This window comes from Gopherus evgoodei, chromosome 5, assembly GCF_007399415.2.
Source record: "Gopherus evgoodei ecotype Sinaloan lineage chromosome 5, rGopEvg1_v1.p, whole genome shotgun sequence".
Taxonomy (NCBI): domain Eukaryota; kingdom Metazoa; phylum Chordata; order Testudines; family Testudinidae; genus Gopherus; species Gopherus evgoodei.
In genome coordinates this window covers 142,939,265-142,961,050 of record NC_044326.1, presented here as the reverse complement: position 1 = coordinate 142,961,050, position 21,786 = coordinate 142,939,265, and the positions used below count along the sequence as shown (strand labels likewise).

Below are 21,786 nucleotides of genomic sequence, written 5' to 3'. Positions count from 1 at the left end.
TTATGCATGGAGGAGAATGAGAGGATCGATGCAGTGCTGGACCTTCCTGTCCCCTTCTCCTCCAGCCTGTCCATCTCATCCACCTGCCATCTATCCATCCACCTCGTGTTCATGCCTTGCACATCTTCAGGGTGTCGGAGCACCATGTGCCAGGTACCCAGGATCCAGCCTGACCCATGGCACAGCCTGACCCAGGATTGCACCAGAACCATTGCCCAGAGGTTCTCTGCAGGCAGGGAGGAGGGTGCTGGCTTGTGAAGCCATAAGCTGTTTTTTATACACTGAATGCCAAGTATTGTCTGCTTAGTCATCTAAGGGAGACCAGTGACAGCCCATCAATAGAGAGGACGGCCCTTCACACCAAAGAGCTGCAGTCACATTGCCTTACTGGACAGATCATGGACTCGGGACTTCCCCGGTCGTAGCACAAAGTATTCTTCCGAATCTTCGGCTGGGCAAGACGCTGTGTTCTTGGAGGGGTGAGAGTCATCCTTGCAGTGTCTGTAATTTGTGTTTCAACCTACAGAGGGCAAATAAACCAGTACACAGGTCTGTTAGATGTTAGAGGCCAATATTATCACAGGCAAGTTTCTCACCTTAGGCACCAGTATAAGAGTTTGATTTTCAGAGGAGCTGAATATGCCCAGTTCCCATTGACATCAGTGGGAGCTGTCTGAAAATCAGGCCATTTTTAACGTGGGTGCCTAACCTGGGATGTAATTCCCTAGCTTTAGGTGCGTAAGTTTGAAAAGTTTGATCTCTGACACATACCAGTAACCAAGTCAGCCTTAGACAGCAAGCCACAAAGATTCATTGAAACATGCAGAACGAAACTTTTAAAAATCTCCTCTTGGGGGGGGAGTTTCAAAAGTGCCTAAGTGGTTGAGGAGCACCACTCCCATTGAACTCAAGGGGCCCTGGAAATGTCACCCTGGCTCCCCAAACCAACCCCTGCTGAATGTTTGGAAGTTTGGGTGTTGGCCTTTATGAGAGGAAACAACAGGTGTGCCAAGGATGTCATGGAACTGCTCCTACGCATCTGGTGGAGCCGCGGGCAATGGAAAGGAAGGACTTTAGATACTGTTTACAGTGGCGTGGTCACAGTACTGTGCTCAAGGGTGGATTAACAGCAGCCACAGGAGGAGAATACAGGGATTATAAATGAAGAGAGAAAAGGGGATGGCTTTCCAAAGTTTGTGTGTGCACATGTACCTGGCAGCTACCCAACCTGCTCAATGGAAAATCATCCAGGGTGCCCCAGGCACACAAAGGCTAATCTATCAGAGGGGTAGCATGTTAGTCTGTATCCACAAAAACAATGAAGAGTCCGGTGGCACCTTAAAGAGTAACAGATTTATTTGGACATAAGCTATTTTGGGAAAAGGCTGATCTGTAAGGCAAGAAAAGCAAGAGGCGGGAATAAAATGCCTCACACATATAGATGGCACAGAACTGCTTAGTCTCCAGGAGTTACTGGGCCTGAGAAAAGTGCAGCAGCAGTCCCAGTGGGCTCCAGGGGATCTCCGTACAGTAAAGCCATTTCTCACCAGATGTGCAAGGTACTTGTCCTGACATCAGCCCTTCCACTTGCCTCTCCACCACAATGTCAGGCTCTTTATGGTCCACCAACCACTGTACTCTATTACTTTCCCAGACCCTCACAGACTTCGATCGTGCTACTCTTCCCCCGGCTCCTACACTCGTCCTGAATTTCACTCTCAGCACCTAACCTTTCTGGCCATCTCTCCAGGCAGGCTGCAGCAGGCTTCCTGCTCCTGTCCAGCTGTGAGCACTGCTCTGACCCCTTTCACTGCATGTGCAGCTTGATCAAATCCCTGCCAGCCCTGGGCCCTACAGTAAAGGACCTGGCAGTGTGGTAGAGGAGAGGACAGAAGGTCTGATGTCAGGCACCTACCTCGTACACCTGGTTTGAACCAAGGCCTATTGGACTTGAAGAGAGGGGGCTGACAGGACTCCCAGGAAGGTAAAGCCACCTGGCATTCACTGAGCTGTCACGGGCATACATGAGCTAGTATAACTGTAGACATTGATCCAGGGAGCTAGGACCGTGCTTCATTGACAATAAACCTGACCAAGTGCCTTCGCACCTTGATGGATCTTGTGGTCATTGAGTGGTTCGCTCGAGGTCTGCTGTGCCAGCTACCTGCGCAGGGCTGGGATGGCATATGGAGGAAACACATGCAGCCAAACATCTAACTACACTGGGGACCCCGACTGCTGATCTGTTAAGTAAACGAGCTGCCCTCTGTAGGAATCGCGATCTAACATGGCAGAACAATATGAGTTAGGGAACCCCAATACCTACCCTGCAAATCCCCACAGAGCTTGATGAAATTTGGACCTGATGAATTGCCAGCAAGGGGGGACTGATATGAATTTTAAAAAAGAAAATGGAGAAATGACAATAGGTGCTGGTGCACTTTTAACCATTACTTGGCTTCCAATTTGCCATTGCTTAATATCACTGTTTTCATCTTGATTCAATTTTTGCTGTTCTGCAGCTGGTTTTGCTGCAGCAGACCCTTGGGCAGTACCCAACCAGTGTTTAAGATTGTTTATCTAGATCGTTGTTGCCATTGCTTTTAGTTTCCCAATCTGGGGGATATAGCAAGTTTTTCCAGACAGGCATGGGTCTTCCAAAGAGCACCTCAGAAAGGCTAAATCCTGTCATGCAATTTGGACGGCTCTGGATTCTCATATGAACCCATGGGAACACTATATCCCAATTTGTTCCCAGTTCATTGCACACTTTGGATAATTCAATTTTAAGAGACTTTTTCATACTTTCCACCTGCCCTCCAGCTTGAGGATGGTAGGGATGTGCAAGGGTAAGGGAATATCAGCCCATGTACCCATGTTCTGGAATACTTTCCCAATGAATGCAGGTCCATTATCAGAATCAGTACTGTGTGGTAGTCCTCATCTGGGGAATACTTCCATCATCGGCATTTTAGCAGCTGCAGAGCTATCTTCCTTCCTGGTGGGAAATGCCTCTACCCATTTACTGAAGGCATCCACCACAACTGATGAGCAATGGCCCCATAAAATCCACCTGCAAGCACAACAGCCTGCAAGAAACTCTTTAAAGCCTGATGTATTAGTTCTCCCCACCTTTTCCTTCTAGCAGGGCTTATAGGGAATAATCATGTAATCCCTCACATATATCCATCTCTACACCGGTACTACTCTATAAAGTATAAGCACAATACACTTATAATAGTGACCAAAGCCAACTAAGTAGAAAGGTCTCCTCATGTCACCCAAAAGTTATCCCAAAACAACTCTAAACCCCACACATCAGTCATAGTCCCGGGCCTAACATTCCCAGGTCCACCACAAGGAACTAAAAACAATTAAACAATTAAATCTGTCTATCAGTCGTACGAGAGAATGTGCAGATTACAGATGAGGCATGAATGTGTAAGGTGACTACGTAACATTTTTTAGTCCAATGGGTCATCTTCAGTCCATGCATTATGCTTTTCCAGGACAATGGGTGAACATCCTCCGCATAAAAAGACAAAAAGTGGAGGAATGTAGTAGAAAGAGAGCCTTGCATCAGAGGCCTGGAATAAGGTCTGAGGCCTGGGCTAAAGTCGTGATCAAAGTTAGGCTGTGAGCTAGGCAGGACCCGTTCACAGAATCTGGCAAGAACAGGGCTGATATTGCAAAAACACACATTCCAAAGAGGTGCTAGGCACAGAGCTCTCATGCAGACACATTCCAGTAGGGTGGTACCAGAATACCTTGATACCGGCACATTCCCTAAAGAGAACAGAATCATGCTGACCCATACTAAAGATAAGGTCAGGACGACAGCATGATGGATAGAGATGTTTTGATCAAACTAACATGTAAAAGGTGATGGGTGGCACCTAACTACATCAGCGGGGCAATACATAACTTGTTTGCATTGATATGTAAAATGGAGTCTCGGAGAATGTCTTTGGCCAGTAGAGGGGGGAATGGAAAGTCTCGCCATTCACTGAACTGGTCCGTTGCCACAGGCATGCATGTGCTAGTGTATCTATAGACATTGATCTGGGGAGCTAGAACCATGCTTCGTTAACAATAAACCCGACCAAATGCCTTTGCAGCTTGATAGATCTTGTGGTCATTGGGCAGTTCACTCGAGGTCTGCTGTGCCAGCTACCTGCGCAGAGCTGGGATGGCATACAGAGTAAACACACGCAGCCAAATATCTAACTACATTTATTACTCTACATTGTTGTAGCACCAAGGAGGCCCAGTCATGGACTAGGACACCATTGTGCTAGGTACTGTACAAACACAGAACAAAAAGACTTAATCTAAGTGTAAGACAAGAGACAACAGATGGACACAGACAGACGGGGGAGTGCAAAGAAACAAAAAGACAATATGGGTCAGCATGATGGACAGTGGGATAAGCATACCAGCAGCCTGACCGTTGTCAGGTTTTCTTTCTGTATGCTTCTTGGAAAAGAAGGGTGGTGCAGGATGCCAGTGAGGTGCCTTGGTGGGTGTTTAGGGAAGCTCCTCCCAAGGGGGAGGCACAGCATGGCAGGAAGAACAAAGAAGCTCGTCTGACAATTTAGCAAGCAGAGTTTTGCAAGATCAGCTAGGGGACTGCAGTGCCTTTTGGGGACATGATTATTGTACTCATCTTCTTTGGCTGGCCACACTGTATCTGGGAAATAGAGAGAATCATAGAATATGAGGGTTGGAAAGGACTTCATCTAGTCCAACCCCCTGCTCAATGCAGGACCTATCCCCAATTTTTGCCCCAGATCCCTAAATGACCTCAAGGATTGAGCTCACAACCCTGGATTTGGCAGGCTAATGCTCAAACCACTGAGATATCCCTCATATCCTGTCAGTTCAGCCGAATGTTGTTCTTGGCATTCACAGCTGGCATGAAGTAGGCAAACACCTGCATCCAAAGATATAAACTGGCTATACACTATGTACCTTCCCATGCAGCCCTACTGTTACACAACAGAAGTCACTAAAGAGAGGGAAGTGTTGCTTTCCTAGACTACATCAATTTTTCAGCTACACTGACAGGAAATACTGTGACAAAGAAATATACTGACCATAAACAGTCCAACTATTGCACAAAGCATCCAGAGAACAGTTATACAACGTCATTAGCATTACATATTTTTGTAGCTAATAGGATTCATGGTTATTATTGTTTTTTTATTTTGGTCAGCTGATTGAAAGGAAATGAAATTACTGAACTACACCCAAATAGAATTCACAGAACGAGTTATGTGAGCAAAATGCAGAAGCAGGTTTCTCCCTGTGTTGTAATAGTGCTGGATGCGGCAATGGCCTGCAATATCTTGGAAGACCTTACTGAATTAAGTTTCTTTGGGGTCCATTATATGAAATGCAAAGTTTAAGTATTATTGTGGGGCAGGATAGTATATAACCTCTCTGAGGGCGGGGCAGCTGTGATGTGAGGCGTGAATGATCAAAGGACTATAGTGAACAATGTGCAAGACAAGAATGGACAATTGTGAAGGGGATTTCTTGGGCAATGCCCAGGGAGAGGTGAATATAAATTTCCTATCTCCAGTTATGCAATAACCAAGCTCTTTGAAGCTCTGCGCTGAGGAGTGGGCTTTTATCTCATCTGTTACATGACGCCAAGATCAAAGGCCCAAGCTGTATACAGGAAAGACTGAGCTATTCATGATTGCTCTGGTTCTGTATCTGAGATGGTTATAAACTTGTAACCATGGCAATAACCCAGCAGTGGGTTTTAAAGGACTGACACCGACCAGAGCCTGAGGTTGGAGTAGGGGTAGCCTCTGGTAAGCTTTTGAGAAGGCATGTAGGTTCTTGTACTGCCATTAACACCTTTCTCTGTTATGCTTTCATCCTAAGAATAATTGTGCTTGCTTAGATAGAGCTGTGTGGTAATTACATTGTTCATAGCCTCCAGAGTGAAAGCAAAGTGCAGACACTGGCTTGTTAAGTACTCTGGCTTGCTGGAAATATCACAGTGTAGGCAGGAAACCATGCAGCCTGGAAAATCTCCGGGCAGGGGGGAGAAAGACAGGTCTGTGCCCAAGAGATGTTACTGCTGAGGAGCTGTCAACCTAGAGTGGATACCTTGGTAAGGATGAAGGGGTATACAGGTGTAGTTGCCCTGATCCATGACAGTAATATTTCCCACAATAAAGCAATTTTCTAATCCTCCTTCCTGACAGTCATAACATTTATTTGTTAAATATAGATATTCATGTTCCATTAAAAAACACTTTAACAAAAAGGATGGTCTCTTAACTTGCAGCTTCAAAGGCGAGAGTAATTTATGTACTGGAATAGGATTTTTAATTCTCTTTTTGCAATAGTCATAATTGGGGCCAGAAGAAACCACTATGATCACCTAGTCTGACGTCCTGCATACCACAGGTCACAGAACCTCATCTAGTGATTTCTGCAGTGTAAGCACTTCTGCTTCCCTACTATGTACATGAATGAATATGACTCATGTTGTCTGAGATCCTGCCTGAACCCTCTCACTCCGTAATAAAGAGTGACCGACTGAGGACGAGAGACTTCAGAGGTCACTCTCAATTTAGGTTTCCTGTACAATAGCATCAAAAAGGGGGGAACTGCAGTTCCTGGCCCCTTCTTCTGTCCTTGTACAGTGGGTAAGTATGTCTGATGTGACGGTGGCTAATACATTCCAAATGTGGTTTGCATTATCTAGTAACAATAGGTGGTCATAATTCTTATCAGCCAATCAGTTCTTTCCATTTTCCCAACCCACTTTATCATGCACTATAGCCAAGAGCATTATTTTGGCTTGTAGTTATTTTTGGTCATTTAGACTAGTCTGTTTTCAATCCCCGTCAGATGTCTTTTGGAATTGCTGTAACACATAAAGAGAACATGTAGATTCATAGATTCTAATACCAGAAGGGACCATTGTGGTCATCACAGGCCAGAGACTTTCCCTCAAATAATTCCTAGAGCAGGTCTTTATGAAAAGCATCCAATCTTCATTTAAAAATTGCCAGAGACGGAGAATCCACCATGACCGTTGGTAAATTGTTCCAATGGTTAATTACCCTCACTGTTAAAAATGTACGGCTTATTTCCTGTCTGAATTTGTCTAGCTTCAACTTCCATCTGTTGGATTGTGTTAGACCTTTCTCTGCTAGACTGAAGAGCCCACTATTAAGTATCTGTTTCCCATATATGTATGTATAGACTGTAACCAAGTCACCCCTCATCCTTCTGTTGGTTAAGCTAAATAGAGTAAGCTCCTGGAGTCTGTCACTCTAAGGCAGGTTTTCTAACCCTTTAATTGTTCTCGAGGCTCTTCTCTGAACCCTCTCCAATTTATCAACATCCATCTTAAATTGTGGGCACCAGAACGGGACACGGGATTCTAGCAGCAGTTGCTTCAGTGCCAGTTACAGAGGTGAAATAACCTCTCTGCTCCCAGCCAAGATTCCCCTGTTTATGCATCCCAGGATCACCTTATCTCTTTTGCCAATAGAGTCACACTGGGAGCTCATGTTCAGCTAACTATCCACCCCAACCCCAAATCTTTTTTGGAGTCACAGGTTCCCAGGATAGAGTCCCCCAGCCTGTGAGTATAGCCTGCATTCTCTGTCCTCAGATGTATCCATTTACATTTAGTGTTAAAATGCTTGTGCCCATTTCCAAGCTTCTAGAGCATTCTGTAACAGTGACCTGTTCTCTTCATTAGTTACTACTCCCTCAATTTGTGTGTCATCTGCAAACTTTAACAGTGATAATTTTGTTTTCTTCCAGGTCATTGATAAAAACGTTAAACAGCATTGGGCCTAGAACCAATCCCTGCAAGACCCTGCTGGAAACAGACCCAATGACAATTCCCTGTTTACAGGTACAGTTAGACCTATCAGTTAGCTAGTTTTAATCCATTTAATGGGTGCCAGGTTAATTTTGTATCAGTCTCATTTTTTAAAAATCAAAATGTCATGCAGTACCAAGTCAAAACCCTTACAGAAGTTTAGGTGTATTCTGTCACCACTATTATCAACCAACCAAAGCAATAATAATAATTTTAAAAAAAATCATGCAAACAGGCCAACATTTAAGTCACCACTAAACTACAAGAAAAAAGACGATTTAAAAATGGCATCAGTTAGTGTGGCTGAGCAGCCATGGCAGGTCTGGCACAACTTTCTTAACCTAGTAATTAAAAGGCATATCAAGCAACTTGTGCTCCAACTCCTGAACTGGCAGAACCATCCAGCTGTTTCTGTAGCGGGAACAAGCCATTGTGTCTATTCCATGGCTAACCTCAGGCTGCAGCAACCAAAATGAAATTGTTGCTGAAAGCCAGTACGGGGGGAGCGATGGTTCCCCTTTCCCAGTTTGGCTGAACATCACCATCACCTTTCTGTCTAGCAGGAAGCCTGGATGCACTGATTTGGGACGTGCAAGTTCTAGAACCCGCTGAGAAGCCTCACAGGTGAGTGCAGCTGTTGGTACGGGCCACTCTGGAGAACTACGAGGCCTAGAAAAAAACACAAACATGCAACATGGACACAGTTTCAGGGTGTTCCCAGAATAGGCTTGTTTATTTGAATTAAACTAGTGAAGTTGTTGCAGAATTATTGTAGTTGTTTGTCTACAAGGATTGTGGTGGTGATGCTGTAACAACCAGCCCTAAAAATGGTTTGCATTTAATGCCTGGTGTAAATAAAACCAAAGCCACAGAGATGGTGTAACTTAGGGAGTGCATGAAATTATCTGGAGTAGGTGTGTGCTTGAGGGAGCCATCACCCTGCTAAGCAGTGAGCTGGGTGTGGAGTCCCCACTCCACATGGGCATGGGTCCAGTGTGAAAGGTCCAGTCCTACCCACCAGCCCTGATTGAATTGGGAGGCAGAGAGCGGAGCTGGCCCCAGAGCTCTGCTGGCTAAGGGATGGCTGGCTTGACTCCGTGAAGCCAGCATACCACCCCCCACTGGAGGAGGGGAATGCCACTCCAGAGCAGGGGCTCCGCCTGGCCCAAGGTGGGGCAAGGGATTGGCTGCAGCCCTGGAGGGCTCTGGGACAATCACCAGGCACAGGGGTGGAGCTGGAGAAGACTGTGGGGTTAGGTGGGGAGCACATGTTTCTGTGGGAGGGAGCAGGACCACATGCAGCCTGGATCTGCAGGCTGGGGATCAGCCCAGGGAGCAGAATGGGGGCATGGGCAGGGCAAGGTGGAAGGAGCAACCTGGACCCAGCGAGGAGCCCAGTGACACAGAGATGGATGCCAGGCAATGCAGCAGAGACCAGGATTCACCCTCCCAGCTCATACCCCACCCAGGCACCAGCCAGTGCTGCCAGGGGCAGGAGGGGCCTGTCCTGGGACTGGAGCTGGGGGTTGGATGGATTCTTATTTGGGCTAGTGAATGCTGGTGTGTATGTCTGGGCTCTGGGGACTCAGTACACTACGCTCTGGCTGGAGGAAGGATGCGAGACTCCCCATGGGCCCACAAATGGTCTCCTGTGACATTTGTGGGTTTGTCCAGTCCACATAAAGCCACTGGCCTGATAGCTGAGTGCAGCTTTTATTTCCTTGGTTAATTCCTGCCTCCCCGAGGGCAGTGGAGGGACCCAGGGGGGTGGGAGGCAAGCAGGCTTCCCTCAGGCATGAAGCCTGGGATCTGGGGTCCACATGATGAACTGGGGGTGCTCCACCCCGAGACTGAATTGCCCCAGATTCTGGAACTGGGAAGCAAAGTGAGTTGTTGCTCTCTTTGTCACCTACGTGGCTAAACCCTCCATCACCGTGCACCTCGCTATGATGCAAAACCATCAGCCCTGAACCAAACCATGGTCTAAGCCACTTTGTACATGAATATTTAGCTGCTCTGGTGCATAACTCCAGTGGTCAAATGAACAAAGGAAGCTAGGGTGATTGTGTGAATGAGATCAAAAGAAAGAGCCAGGGAATTACGATGAGCTGCTGCGTGGCCAAGGGGAAATCCTGTCATCTCATACCTCTCCCCATCACAAAGCAAGGTAGAAAAACTGCCCGAGAAGATAGTGCCCATCCCCAAGCTCATGTTTCAGATCAAAGGCTGGGAACATTGTTTAACAAAATGGGGGAAGGGGAGCATTTTCACTTGGTGAAGAAGCAAAAGGCAGCAGCTGAAAATAAAGAATATGGGCATCCTAAGTAGATCTGCAGTGATGCCCAAATCCCATTGACTTTCACTAACTCCTCCATTTCCCAGTTTAAAGGTGCACACAGTTCATGGCCTGGTGCTGCAAACTTGATGATGGACAGCTGCTAGTTTTGATTATCTGTTGCCCAAGCGCATTCTGCCTCTGCTTCTCTTGGGAGATACCATAAACAGGGCCTTTCTTTTTCTACACTGCAAACAACTTGCTGCCTGGTTAGCCCATCTCTCTGGTGAAAAACAGATAAGCCATTCAGTGCTGCACTTAGCAGGGGGAAGCTCTTAAGAATTCTATACCTGTCCCCTAGCTGCTACCCTAAATGGACCCAGAGCAGAGAACTCTTATGATCAGGTTCACCATTTCTGATGGTTTTTGTCTATCCAGAGCTTGATATTGGGGCCATCACAGCAGAATCTGTCTCTCCCCAAGAGTTATAACCAAGCCCGGGGCTTAATTTGTTTCCCTACTTCCTCAGAGGAAGTCAGACAGTTTCCTTTCTTCTTTCCTTTTCATCTTTCTTCCTCCCCCTACCCACTCCACTATCTTTTCTCCCCTTAATCTCTTCACCTCATTTTCCTCCTCTTCCTCTTTGATGTTTTAGATGCAGCCATGAGGAAGTTATATTGAACAGGTGAGTTTCACCTGTCCTTCTAAAGGCAGCCAGATTAGTGGTCACTCATCTACTCAGCCCTGCTCAGACCCTGTCTCCCACTCTCACCAGCATCACCCTGGAGCCTGACAGCTGCACATATGCTGAGGAATGCAGCTGCTACGGGAGGTTATGGTCACACAGGGTTTGTCTAGACCTGGAAAAGAGGTGGACATTTAGGCCGGGGAAGAGCTATTGGGGAAACAACCCCTTTTTTTTCCAATGCAAAGAACACTCATTTTCATCTAATTTTCCACAGAATAATCAGATTTTTTTTGGCAGTAATTCAAGTACCAAAAAATTTGTCCAAAACTGAAAACATTCTATATGGAAATATGGCCATGGTGCCTCATGGGAGTTGTAGTTCAGAGGCCTCATGCTCCCTTTCTCCTCTATAAATTGGGCTCCCTGGTTTCACCAAGTCTCGCCTTTTGGAGGTGGGAGGCAGTGTATCATGGAGTCCTTGGCAATTGTCCAACCGGAGAGCCTGGTAGATAGAGAAGAATGGAGACATGAGGGAACTGAACTACAACTCCCACAAGGCACCACTGCAACATTTCCAGATTGAAACACTTCTATTTCCACCATTCCATTTTTTGGCTAATCAAATTTTCCCATGGAAAGCAGAAGCTTTTCGCAAAAAAATTAATTTAGTTAAAAACCCATTTTCATGTCAAAAAAATTTTGGACTGATTATTTTCAGCAGCCCTACTCAGGGGCAGCTAATATGTGTTAGCTAATACAGACCTATCCTCACCATTTTTCCTAATCTAGCCAAACCCAGAGACAAAGGAACTTTCTCAGAGCCTATGGTCAATTCTATGGAGGGTCTGTTACATCAGGACTGCGCTTTGAATCTGATCCAGTGCTCTATTCTTTTCATCAGATGAATGTGTGTTTATGGTAAATGTATCCTTGTCTCATATTTATAGCCCTTGCCTATTCCAAGTATACCACCCGTTTTGCCCTTGAAGGAGTCCCTAACGTAATGATGTGCTCTCTAGGATGGTTCTCAATCATTTTCATAGTGTGGAGTTTGTTGGCCACACAAATACAGAGACTTTCAGCCCTCCCATTCACATTTATGCTGGCCACTTCTCTCCCTGTGCAGGGTATGGCAAGGGAAGATGAGGAAAGCACTACATGTATGCTTAGCTTCTTTCAACCCAGTTTGGCAGCTGGAATGAGGCAAGTCCACACAATGACAGCAGCCAGCTAGCTGCAGATCATCAGCAAGTGCCACACAGAGCATAGCTACACAGCACCTCTGCTTTCCCCCCTTTTTTTGGTCCTGTTCGTTTTGCTCCTACTCCAACCAGGCATACTGCTTTTGAACGCTAATTATGCTGAAAACCCGTTTGAAACACCTGTAGCACGATACGAGCTGTGTCATTTTTTACCTTTGTTTTAAGTACGCTGTTTGGTATTTTTTAGGTTCTGCCAACTTCAATATTCGAGGAGATGGTAAAGCTAAATCCATCAATGGTGGGCGCTGCCAGATCTCTGACATCCGGCCACAGCTGGACAAGAAGAGGCACCTTTGGGAATGTCATGGAAGAAGTAATGAAGAGAGTCAGCCAGGACCACAATCTCATTAAAACACTGACAAACAGGCATGCATGGCCAAACCAGGATAACTTAAATCCATACACAGACATTGCACATGCAAAAATCCACATTTCTGCACTCAAACTAGGTACACTGCCTAAACAAATGGGTATTTGCACATGGGATTACCCGACCTGGCCATGAAAATACCTGCTTGCTTGCATGCACAAAGGACTTTTTAAGCACAATGGGGGGAGTGTGGGGGGAGTGAAAATGTAGTCCTTTTTATGGGCAGTTTTGAGAAACTACTTCACAATACATATCCCACAATATCTCTGTTGTTTATTTATGCAAATTAGAATCCTTCTAAGTACAACATTTAATAGTATATTGCACTGTTATAGCTCCTTTCACGTCAGGGTCTCAGAAGTGCAGAATTAACTTGGCCTCATAACAACCCCCTTGGCAAGTGGAGTCAGGATGATTATTCCCACTGTTCTGGATGAGGAAAATGAAACACAGTGAGGTTTGTCCAAGGCCACACCGAATAAATCAGTGGTGGAGATGGGACTACAATGCGGTAGTCCAGATTGCCAACTGCTTCTCCTCATCGCCTTGTTATTCTCACCCCACCTACGATGCCGACTTTACTGAACACTGGCATTTTGTTTTGTGTATGTAAATCAATGTTTTGTATTAATTCTGAGTAGCAAAGAGACGAGGAACTAGTGACAATGGCAAGAGAGAAACAATTACAGTTGTACTATCATGACATCCCCAATCCTTATTCTGGCTACTGAGCATCATATTAAACAGCACAAGAAATGCATAGACACATTCTCACAGGGGCTAGAAATCTGCTCTACACTCTGACAGAGCTCTGGCCTAGTCTCCTCACCAAAACCACCCCCTCTCGTAATTATTTCAAAACAGGAATTGAGACTTATAAGCACTTAGCGAAACCTTCTGCTAAAAAATCTGCAGTTAGGCTCCTGGGGTCTATAAAGCATTGGGGACAGTGAATCTTTAGGAACAGACTGGTGAATGATTTCAATGATTAGCACCTGATAAGCAAAAAATATTGTTTATTCTTTTGGGACTTTATTGAAACTGCTACCGGAGAACTGCAAACTTGGGCATTGTCCCCCTGAAACAACTTCGAACTACGTAGCCGTATGGCCAGTTTGTCCCCTGGCTTTGCCTTTTTCCAACAAATCCGTAAGTTATGAAAAAGAATGCTCATTTGGAGAAGGGGTAGCTCAGTGGTTTGAGCATTGGCCTGCTAACCTAGAGTTGTGAGTTCAATCCTTGAGGGGGCCATTTAGGGATCTGGGGCAAAATCAGTACTTGGTCCTGCTAGTGAAGGCTGGGGGCTGGACTCAATGACCCTTCAGAGTCCCTTCCAGCTCTATGAGATATAGGTATCTTGCCATATATACAGATTTTTATGATGATAAATACAATTGGCAGATGTTAATGAAACTGAAGATTCATTGCCATAATATAATCAATAGTGGTAATAATCATTCACCTATGCCTCAACATGGGCATTTTAAATATCTACATGTGATGAACCCTCTTTTGAAAGAGGAACTAAATAACTCTGCTCAGTGACAACACTTGTTAAGGCATGTTTTCTTCTTGAAAGTTGTTGGCAGTGGGTTGGTTAATTTGTTGCCTTACAGCCACATTCCTTGGATGATATTCTGCTCTCGTTATTTGCCCTCATTTGGTATCCTGGCTCATCTTCCATATCATCACATGCAGTCTGGTATGTTAACAAAATTCCATGCAACAAATTCAACCTTATTAATTCATATATCTTTCCATTCTCTTCATCAGCATGTGACACAGGGATGTTTGTTGAACACAGGGGGAATTTACACAATGTAGACCAGGAGTCGGCAACTTTTGAGAAGTAGTGTGCCAAGTCTTCATTTATTTACTGTAATTTAAGGTTTCGCATGCCAGTAATACATTTTACATTTACAAGGGCCGGCGGATGGAACCCCAGACTGTCAGTGGGCTGAGCGGGACCGGCGGGCAGAACCCCAGACTGGTAAGCGGGCGGCAGACAGAACCCCAGACCGGCAGCAAGCTGAGCTGCTCAGCCCACTGTCGGTCTGAGGTTCCATCTGCCAGCCCCTGCCAGCCAGGGTCCTGGCCACTGGCCCCGCCCAGCCCGCTGCTGGCCTGGGGTTCCATCCATCCAGGCTGGCAGTGGGCTGAGCAGGGCTGGCAGCAGAGTGCCACTAAAAATCAGCTCACATGCCACCTTTGGCACATGTGCCTCAGGTTGCCGACCCCTCATGTAGACGATTTGCTGAAGGATGCATATCTTCTCTCCTTCTTCTCATGGAACAACAAGGTCATGAAAGACAGAGGGCTACGGTCTGGGAGAACACACAGGGCATTGCTCCCAAGGGTTTCAGCCCTGGGGCATCGGACAGTCTGTGCAAGACAGGACAGCTGTGGCTTGCTGAAGGCCTTTGGGTGCAGGGGCCTGCAGACCAGGGGAAATGGAGAGGTCAAAGACAGCCCCAGCCTTGTGCAAGTTAGCAGATCACTGTAGAGAATTCTGTGCTCTTACAGTGGTGGGGAGGAGGGAGCTGGAATGGACAGCAAGCCCAGAGCTTCTGACCAGGCAGTCTTCCCACCTGGCCCTGCACACCAGCTACCGAATTATGGAGTGGGACTCTGCTCCTTCTACCCTCAAGCTGCTGGATCTTTATGCCTTTGAAGTGGCAGCACACGTGGGACAGGCAATTGACTAAATGGGTGAACAGTGAAGGGGAGAGAGGTTGGGCAGGGGACAGTGCCACATAAATCCTGGTCTAATGCTGCATAGGACACAGGGCTTTGCACCTGGGCCAGGGTATGACAATCCACACCCACACACATTACACAGACACAGACACCATCAGTCACACGCCACACACCCAGCGTTCCACTCCAAAGCCACACGCCACATGGAAACCAAGATCAAATTGGCACTAGGCTGAACCTGGTGTCACTGGAATTCTAATAAAAACAAACTGTTGCTCCAGCAACAACAGCTTCCCATTACGTGACTCATACCCTTCTCACAGCCCATCACTGCTCCACCCTTCTACCTAATCCCTGTATTGCCCGCCAGGTTTTGGAGGAACCCTGAATTAAAACTGAAGTACAACTTAACCTTTCCAATTTCCCTTTGAAAAATCAACCTGCTCCCACTTTTTTGGAACAAACATATATTTAGAAGGAGACTATATTATGAAGAACCAAGACTTTCTATTATGAAGAATTGGGATTTTCAGAAGTGACTAGTGATTTGCTGACTCCGTATTTGGGTGCTCAACCTGAGATACCTTAAAAGGATGGCTTGATTTTCAGAAAGTGCTGAGTGCTTGCCCTCTGAAAAAATGAGACTCCTTAAAGTGTCTCAGTTTGGCCACCTGAAAATGGCAGCACCCAGAATCATTAGTCCCATGTTGAAAATCTCAGCAACAACATTTAGTGACCAAAACAATCACAAAGATGAATAGATGGGAAACACTGAAAAAACATTCTTTTTAGAGACATTTATAATAAATGCTTTACACTTCTGCAGCCCTTTTTCATCCAGAAAATTGCAGAACTCAGCCAAACTTACAGGCACCTTAAGATGGCAAAATTGAACAATTGCCTTACTCAAAGATAGCAGCTGTGCTGAGCTGATCTCAGAGGGAAGCTGTTCATGGTGGACTGGGCTACAGTCATGATGTGAAAGTGCAGAAACTTCTGCTTTCTTCTCCTTGCCCAATGGTCTGGATTCACCTCTGTACAGTTGTCATGCCTTTAATTGTATTAATTATTATCAATAAACCCTAAGATGTTGCATTAATTAGTGAATGTTTTCCAACAGAAGGAAGAGTGCTCCTGAATACAACCAACCTGTGCTGAAGGTCACCATTGAAAATTTTCTTGGGTTTGGCCAGAAACAAAATTCTTGGCGTTGGCTGAGCCGTCAAAGCACTCAGGGAGAGCGGCCAAATTGTCTCCTGATTTCCCCATTCTAACCTACTGTTAAAATAGGGAACAAAAGGGAAACAAAATTCCCGGTTAGATGATCACTAAACTAAGCTTGGCACTGAGCCTCTGATGCTCTTCCAAACTTGCAAAACAACTGAGGAGCAACGTGCATGTTTATTGGTTGCAATCATTATTGTTGCACAATGTTAGCAGCCCTCTCAATGCCATTCCTGAGGAACAGCATGACCTGCTCCATCCCACTATCCCCAGGCATGTCCACTCTCAGGAGGGGCCATCTCCCAGCCTTTGAACACACTGGTAAGGGTGGGTGATAAGTCTCCCCCTTGCTCTCCTCCCAACTATCCAAAACGAGCAGGGGAACAAAAACTGGCCAGGCATGACAAGAACCGGCAAAATGCACAGCCACCCAAGTGGCAGGTGAAACTTGAGGACTACAGTAATCCTGACCACAACCAGTGCTAAACCAAGGTGTGAGCACTACATGTTCATGTCTTAGCCTGACCCTGACCACAGCTTCTGTGGATGAATTTAGATTCTCTAGCACTGTAAACAAAAAGCCAGTCTTTTGTCTTTCCCAGATATCAGATGGAGACAGCTCACCAATGCAGAAGAAACCCATTCTCGACACGCTGCACTTTTTATTATCTGACTGTTGTCCATTGAGGCCCAAAGCTTTGTACTTTTTCCACTCACCTACTATAGTTCTCCCAAGCTGCTTTAGGCTTCTTTGGTCTTGCTAGTTCTCGGATCCTAGTAAATGCAAATCAAGGTTACATGAGCAATTGAACTCAGAGACTGATAAAACAAGCACAGAGTAGGTGTTACAGTATTCTGAGTCTTAAATACTCTTGAGTCACTCAAAGACTTTCATCATGAAGCCAACGTGACAAAAGAACACTGATTCTTTTTTAAAGTAATGGGCCTGGCTAGTCATTGTCTCTATAACATCACCTATCTTTTCAGTACATGTATTGATGTAAGAATTCTCTCCCTGTCAGTCCAGCTTCTCCTTTGCTCAGTTCTCTAGTGAACTCATAATCCAGTTTTTTTCGGTTACAGTAGTCTACAGTAGTAGCCAGAATTGCACAGAAAAAGACTTCATGGAGATGGGCCAATGTGGAAGCACTTTTTATTGTTTTAATAAAGTGATATTAATACACAACGACTAGGAGGTCAGAGATTCTCCCAGCCAACACAAAAATATACAGAATAAGCACCACACAAAAGTGCATGCATCATTATCATCATCATGATTATTAAATAAAATCATTCACATGGTGTTTTACAAGTATAGATTAAGTAACATTCCCTGCACTAAACTGCTTACACTTAAGATCGATTTATTATATTACTATTATTATTAATGTTGTTTGCCTGTTTCCGCTAGTACCCACAATGTGCAAGGCACTGCAGAAACACACAAAATGCGCAGTCCATATCCCTAAAAGCTTCACTGCAAAGAAGATAAGATGGTTACACTGACTGATCAAGAATTCCCAACAAAGTACTGTCTGTGTCTGTTTATACAGTGTCTGTGTCTGAAGCATGGGCAGGCACACTTCACTGGTGTTTCCCCAGATGCAGTTGCAAGATTAAATATTCAGACTGCATATCCAATCAGGGAAGGGATACAAGTAATTGATTTAGCAGTTCAGTAGTATTTGCAAGGTCTTTGAATTAGAATCAGACTAAGTCCTCCGTCAACAACCTCTCTGCTTGCTGGAAGTTAGTGGCAAAAGAGTCCAATAAAATAGATGAAGTGCCTTCAAATTCTTCCTCCTTCTCCATAAGTCCCATATTTCATATGTTGACATCCTTGATGTCTATTTAATTCTTTCTCCAGGCAGGAAGAGGGCTGGTGGCTTCCCTTTACTTTGTGACACTTCCCTTACCAATTGAACAGAAGCAGGTGTACAAATTATACACTATGGGCCTGATCCAACGCCCATTAAAGTCAATGGTGTCACTAGGCTTTGGATCAGGTTCTCTATTAGCCTGGCAATGTGAACACAGCCTGGTGAGGGGGCGGGGCTGGAGCAGTGTCTGCAAGATGTTGGTTAAGAATGCGTGTATGATGTGATTATGCTATTGGGTTCTCTTAAGGGCATGGGGCCCGATTTGAAAGTGCTGAGAACTTGCAAGATGCTGAGCACAGTAAGCTCTCCCTGAAGTCAATGGGAATGGGGGAGATCAGCATTTCGCAGGAAGCTGGAAAGATGCCTGCAATAGCAGATTATCTTTTAGGCAGTCTATTGTTTACTTGATGCAAGAGGCAAGATAATAGACCATACTCATTATACTTAAACTCTACCATCCTCACATCATGTACAAACTCTGCTCTCAGAAAGATCAGCACAACTCCCACAAGCTTCAGAAGGATTTGCTCATGAAACTCTGGTCCTGTGCCTTCAGCTCATGGCAGAACATGTCCAGGTATGGCCTTGTCTTTTAAGGAGCCAAGCATCAGTTTCATTTTTTAACTCCAAGTCAAGTTGTTCTACAATGGTCTTCCCTTGAGAAGCAGCAGCGGGCCAATTACAATTTCATCTAGAACTATTTTTAATTCCAGCCTTGTCACAGAATAAGTTTAGCAATAGATAAACTAGTTTACTGAAAATGAGATTATTACTGGGCATCCTCTCAGCAGAAGAGGCTCATGAATATCTCTCTAACCTTTACTCATCCATGCTGGCCTAGATCCGTTTTCTAACTATATCCAATGGATTATAAGGAAAGTCTGACTGTAATGCTTTATGTTTTCCTAAGAAACAAACCACCTCACAAAATATGTTCTGTGCAACAGATTCCTCTCAAGAAGCACGAAAAACACCAAGACGACCTTCTGCTTGTATGCTGTTTTTTAAAAATGACAGGATGGCTATAATTTACATCTCAAATGGGGACCTTTAGTTTGAAATGTGTCACTTTACAGAAATAAGTTAAAAGTATTTTCATGTCCTACTCCTGCCCCTGAATTCCACCCACAATTTTTGTGTTTTTTTTTATCAATCACATTTTCCTGTTTTTAAAAATATGTCATTCTCTCCTCTGCTGTCACGTGAAAGACTCCCACAAACAGGAGAAAATGACTCTCTGAGGTCCCAGCCCAGCAAATGATTTACATAAGTCTGTAACTTCAAGCACGTGTGCAGTCCCATTGACAGGGGAAATGATGAAATTGACTATACCGGTCTACTATTTGGTTTTTTTTACAAATTAAAATAAATAAGCCCAAATCCTCTGCATACAATGAATGCATTTCTATTCTTTATGTGGGCAGTATAATCAAAACTAGCATGTCTCCAGTTTTGTATGCATGGGAATTTCTGGTAAGAGATTCTTCTAGTTGGGACAGAATGGTCTTTCACATTAAACCGCCTGCATTCACAGGCTGCTCTTTCACAAAGGCGGTCAGGGTCAGCACCACACACCTGTACACTGCTACAAACATCTATATCATGGAATAGATTTTTTTTTTTGCAGGTGCTACATTGAAATAATGTGAATAATTCTTGTAATAACCAGTTGACACAGACCTCCAAAAGCACATCAGTACTGTAAGAAATGTAACTGATTTACTCATTCAAGTTCCCTTATCTGCAGGAGACATTGCCTCCTGATATTTATGACATTAGCCCCGGCCCGATGAATCCCCTTGGAGCCAGGCCTGCAGTCCACACTCAGGCAAAGCTCCCATTAGGTAGGCTGGGAGCTCTGTCTGAGTGTGGAAGAGGACTTTGAGCTATGTACTTGCATTTCCAGATGCCTGCTGGGTTGTTTTTTCTTACCTGTCACTTGAATATGAACAGAAGTAAGAAACTGCGAAGAAAACAAAAATAAGTGAGTATTAAAAGGCTGGATAACACCTGCATTCTATGCTGTCATTTATTTGCATTCATTGTAAGTAGGTGACTATACTTTAATCTCTATAAAATAACTGGCAAGGGAAAAGAAGTATGTCCAACTACTTAGGCCTCAGTTATCTGACAGCTTTGTGTATGTTTTCCTAGGAGTTATCCTGAAGGTAACTACAGTGCAATGTACACATCATCTCTCACACTGCCCTGTGGTTAATGGTTGTAACAAAAAACGTTCAGGTATCTCTTTGAACCATGTGAGTGTAAGCAGGGTCTGAATGAATGCTTTCCTGACAGCTAGCTAGGAGGAGGGGAGACTACGGGTGTGTTTATGTAAATACAGTTTGCTCCTGCTCTGTTTACATATTCATCATTTACAGCGGTGTCAAAGACCAACTTGGCTGGTGTTGGGTACAAATCATCTTAGTACTGAATGCAAGGGTAGTGAACTATGGTTACCAATGATTGCTTCTTGGCTCTGTGAACTAAGATGTGAAAAAAATATCTAAATTATTGTAGGAATACAGGAAAGCAGGACTGTGCTTACTCCAGTGATTCTCACACTTCTGTAGTGATGACCCCTTTCACAGAGCAAGCCTCTGAGTGCAACCCCCCTTATAAATTAAAAACACTTTTAAAAATATTTACCACTATTATAAATGCTGGAGGCAATGCGGGGTTTGGGGTGGAGGCTGACAGCTCGCAACCCCTCAGGTAATAACCTTGTGACCACCTGAGGGGTCACAACCCTGTTTGAGAACCCCTGGCTTAACCTGTCCCAAATGGGGGGGGGCACCCGTGGTTGAAAGAACCTCATTAAGCAGGGGCTTGAATGTCAGAGCCTTGTGAAAGTAAGAGGGGTGGGGACAGGAGTCCTGGTCAGGAGGCTGCACAACCCCACCCCCACCTCGGGTCCTCTGTAGACTGGCTTAACCTGTTCTTCCCCACTGCTCAAAGAACAGAGCTAAATAAACTTCATTAGGAGCCTCTTTTGTTATTTTAAATGCTCAATTTGAGTTGAAACCAGCTGTGGTAGGACTGTGTTTCTGCCCTGCCTGCTAACAGCTAAAATCACCAAGAGCTGAAATCACTTGAGATGGGGCTAAGATCAAAGTGTAGGAAAAGTATGCCCCCCCCCGGCCAACATGGCACCTGGAACCCCTGCAACCAGCGAGTGCTACGGACCTGCGGGATTGGTCAATGCTATGCACAGAGCATGAGGCGCCTCATGGTCTCTGACACCATCCGATGATCCAGGGACATCTACATGGAGCACATCACTGGCCACCGACAGTACCAGGAGGTGTGAGCCAGAGTGACATCGTTCTCTGACTACGAGAAAGGGACCAAGACACTTTCTCCGTTGGATCATATGAACTGGAACCATAAACTCCCTGAACATTAAATCTCACCAAATGAGGGTCAATCCATCCTCCTCATCATATCCACTCATTATACTCCACACCCGAACACAGCCACTTTATGAACTTCATACCCTCATATCTCAATGTCTGTACTTTGAACCATC

The 21,786-nt window shown here is 45.0% G+C and overlaps 1 protein-coding gene across 1 annotated transcript in view; it reads right to left on the bottom strand.

Moving 5' to 3' along the window:
- The window catches only part of LOC115652712 (testicular haploid expressed gene protein-like), a 31,115-nt gene extending 9,535 nt beyond the window's left edge, over positions 1-21,580 (bottom strand). The window contains exons 1-7 of the mRNA XM_030565098.1: positions 21,556-21,580; positions 20,190-20,220; positions 17,095-17,151; positions 16,303-16,431; positions 12,240-12,377; positions 8,410-8,530; positions 389-520 (exon numbers count right to left, since the gene is read on the bottom strand). Coding sequence (XP_030420958.1) covers positions 389-520; positions 8,410-8,530; positions 12,240-12,377; positions 16,303-16,431; positions 17,095-17,151; positions 20,190-20,220; positions 21,556-21,580 — 633 coding nt within the window. The remainder of the gene's footprint in view (positions 1-388; positions 521-8,409; positions 8,531-12,239; positions 12,378-16,302; positions 16,432-17,094; positions 17,152-20,189; positions 20,221-21,555) is intronic.
- Positions 21,581-21,786: the final 206 nt, after the last annotated feature.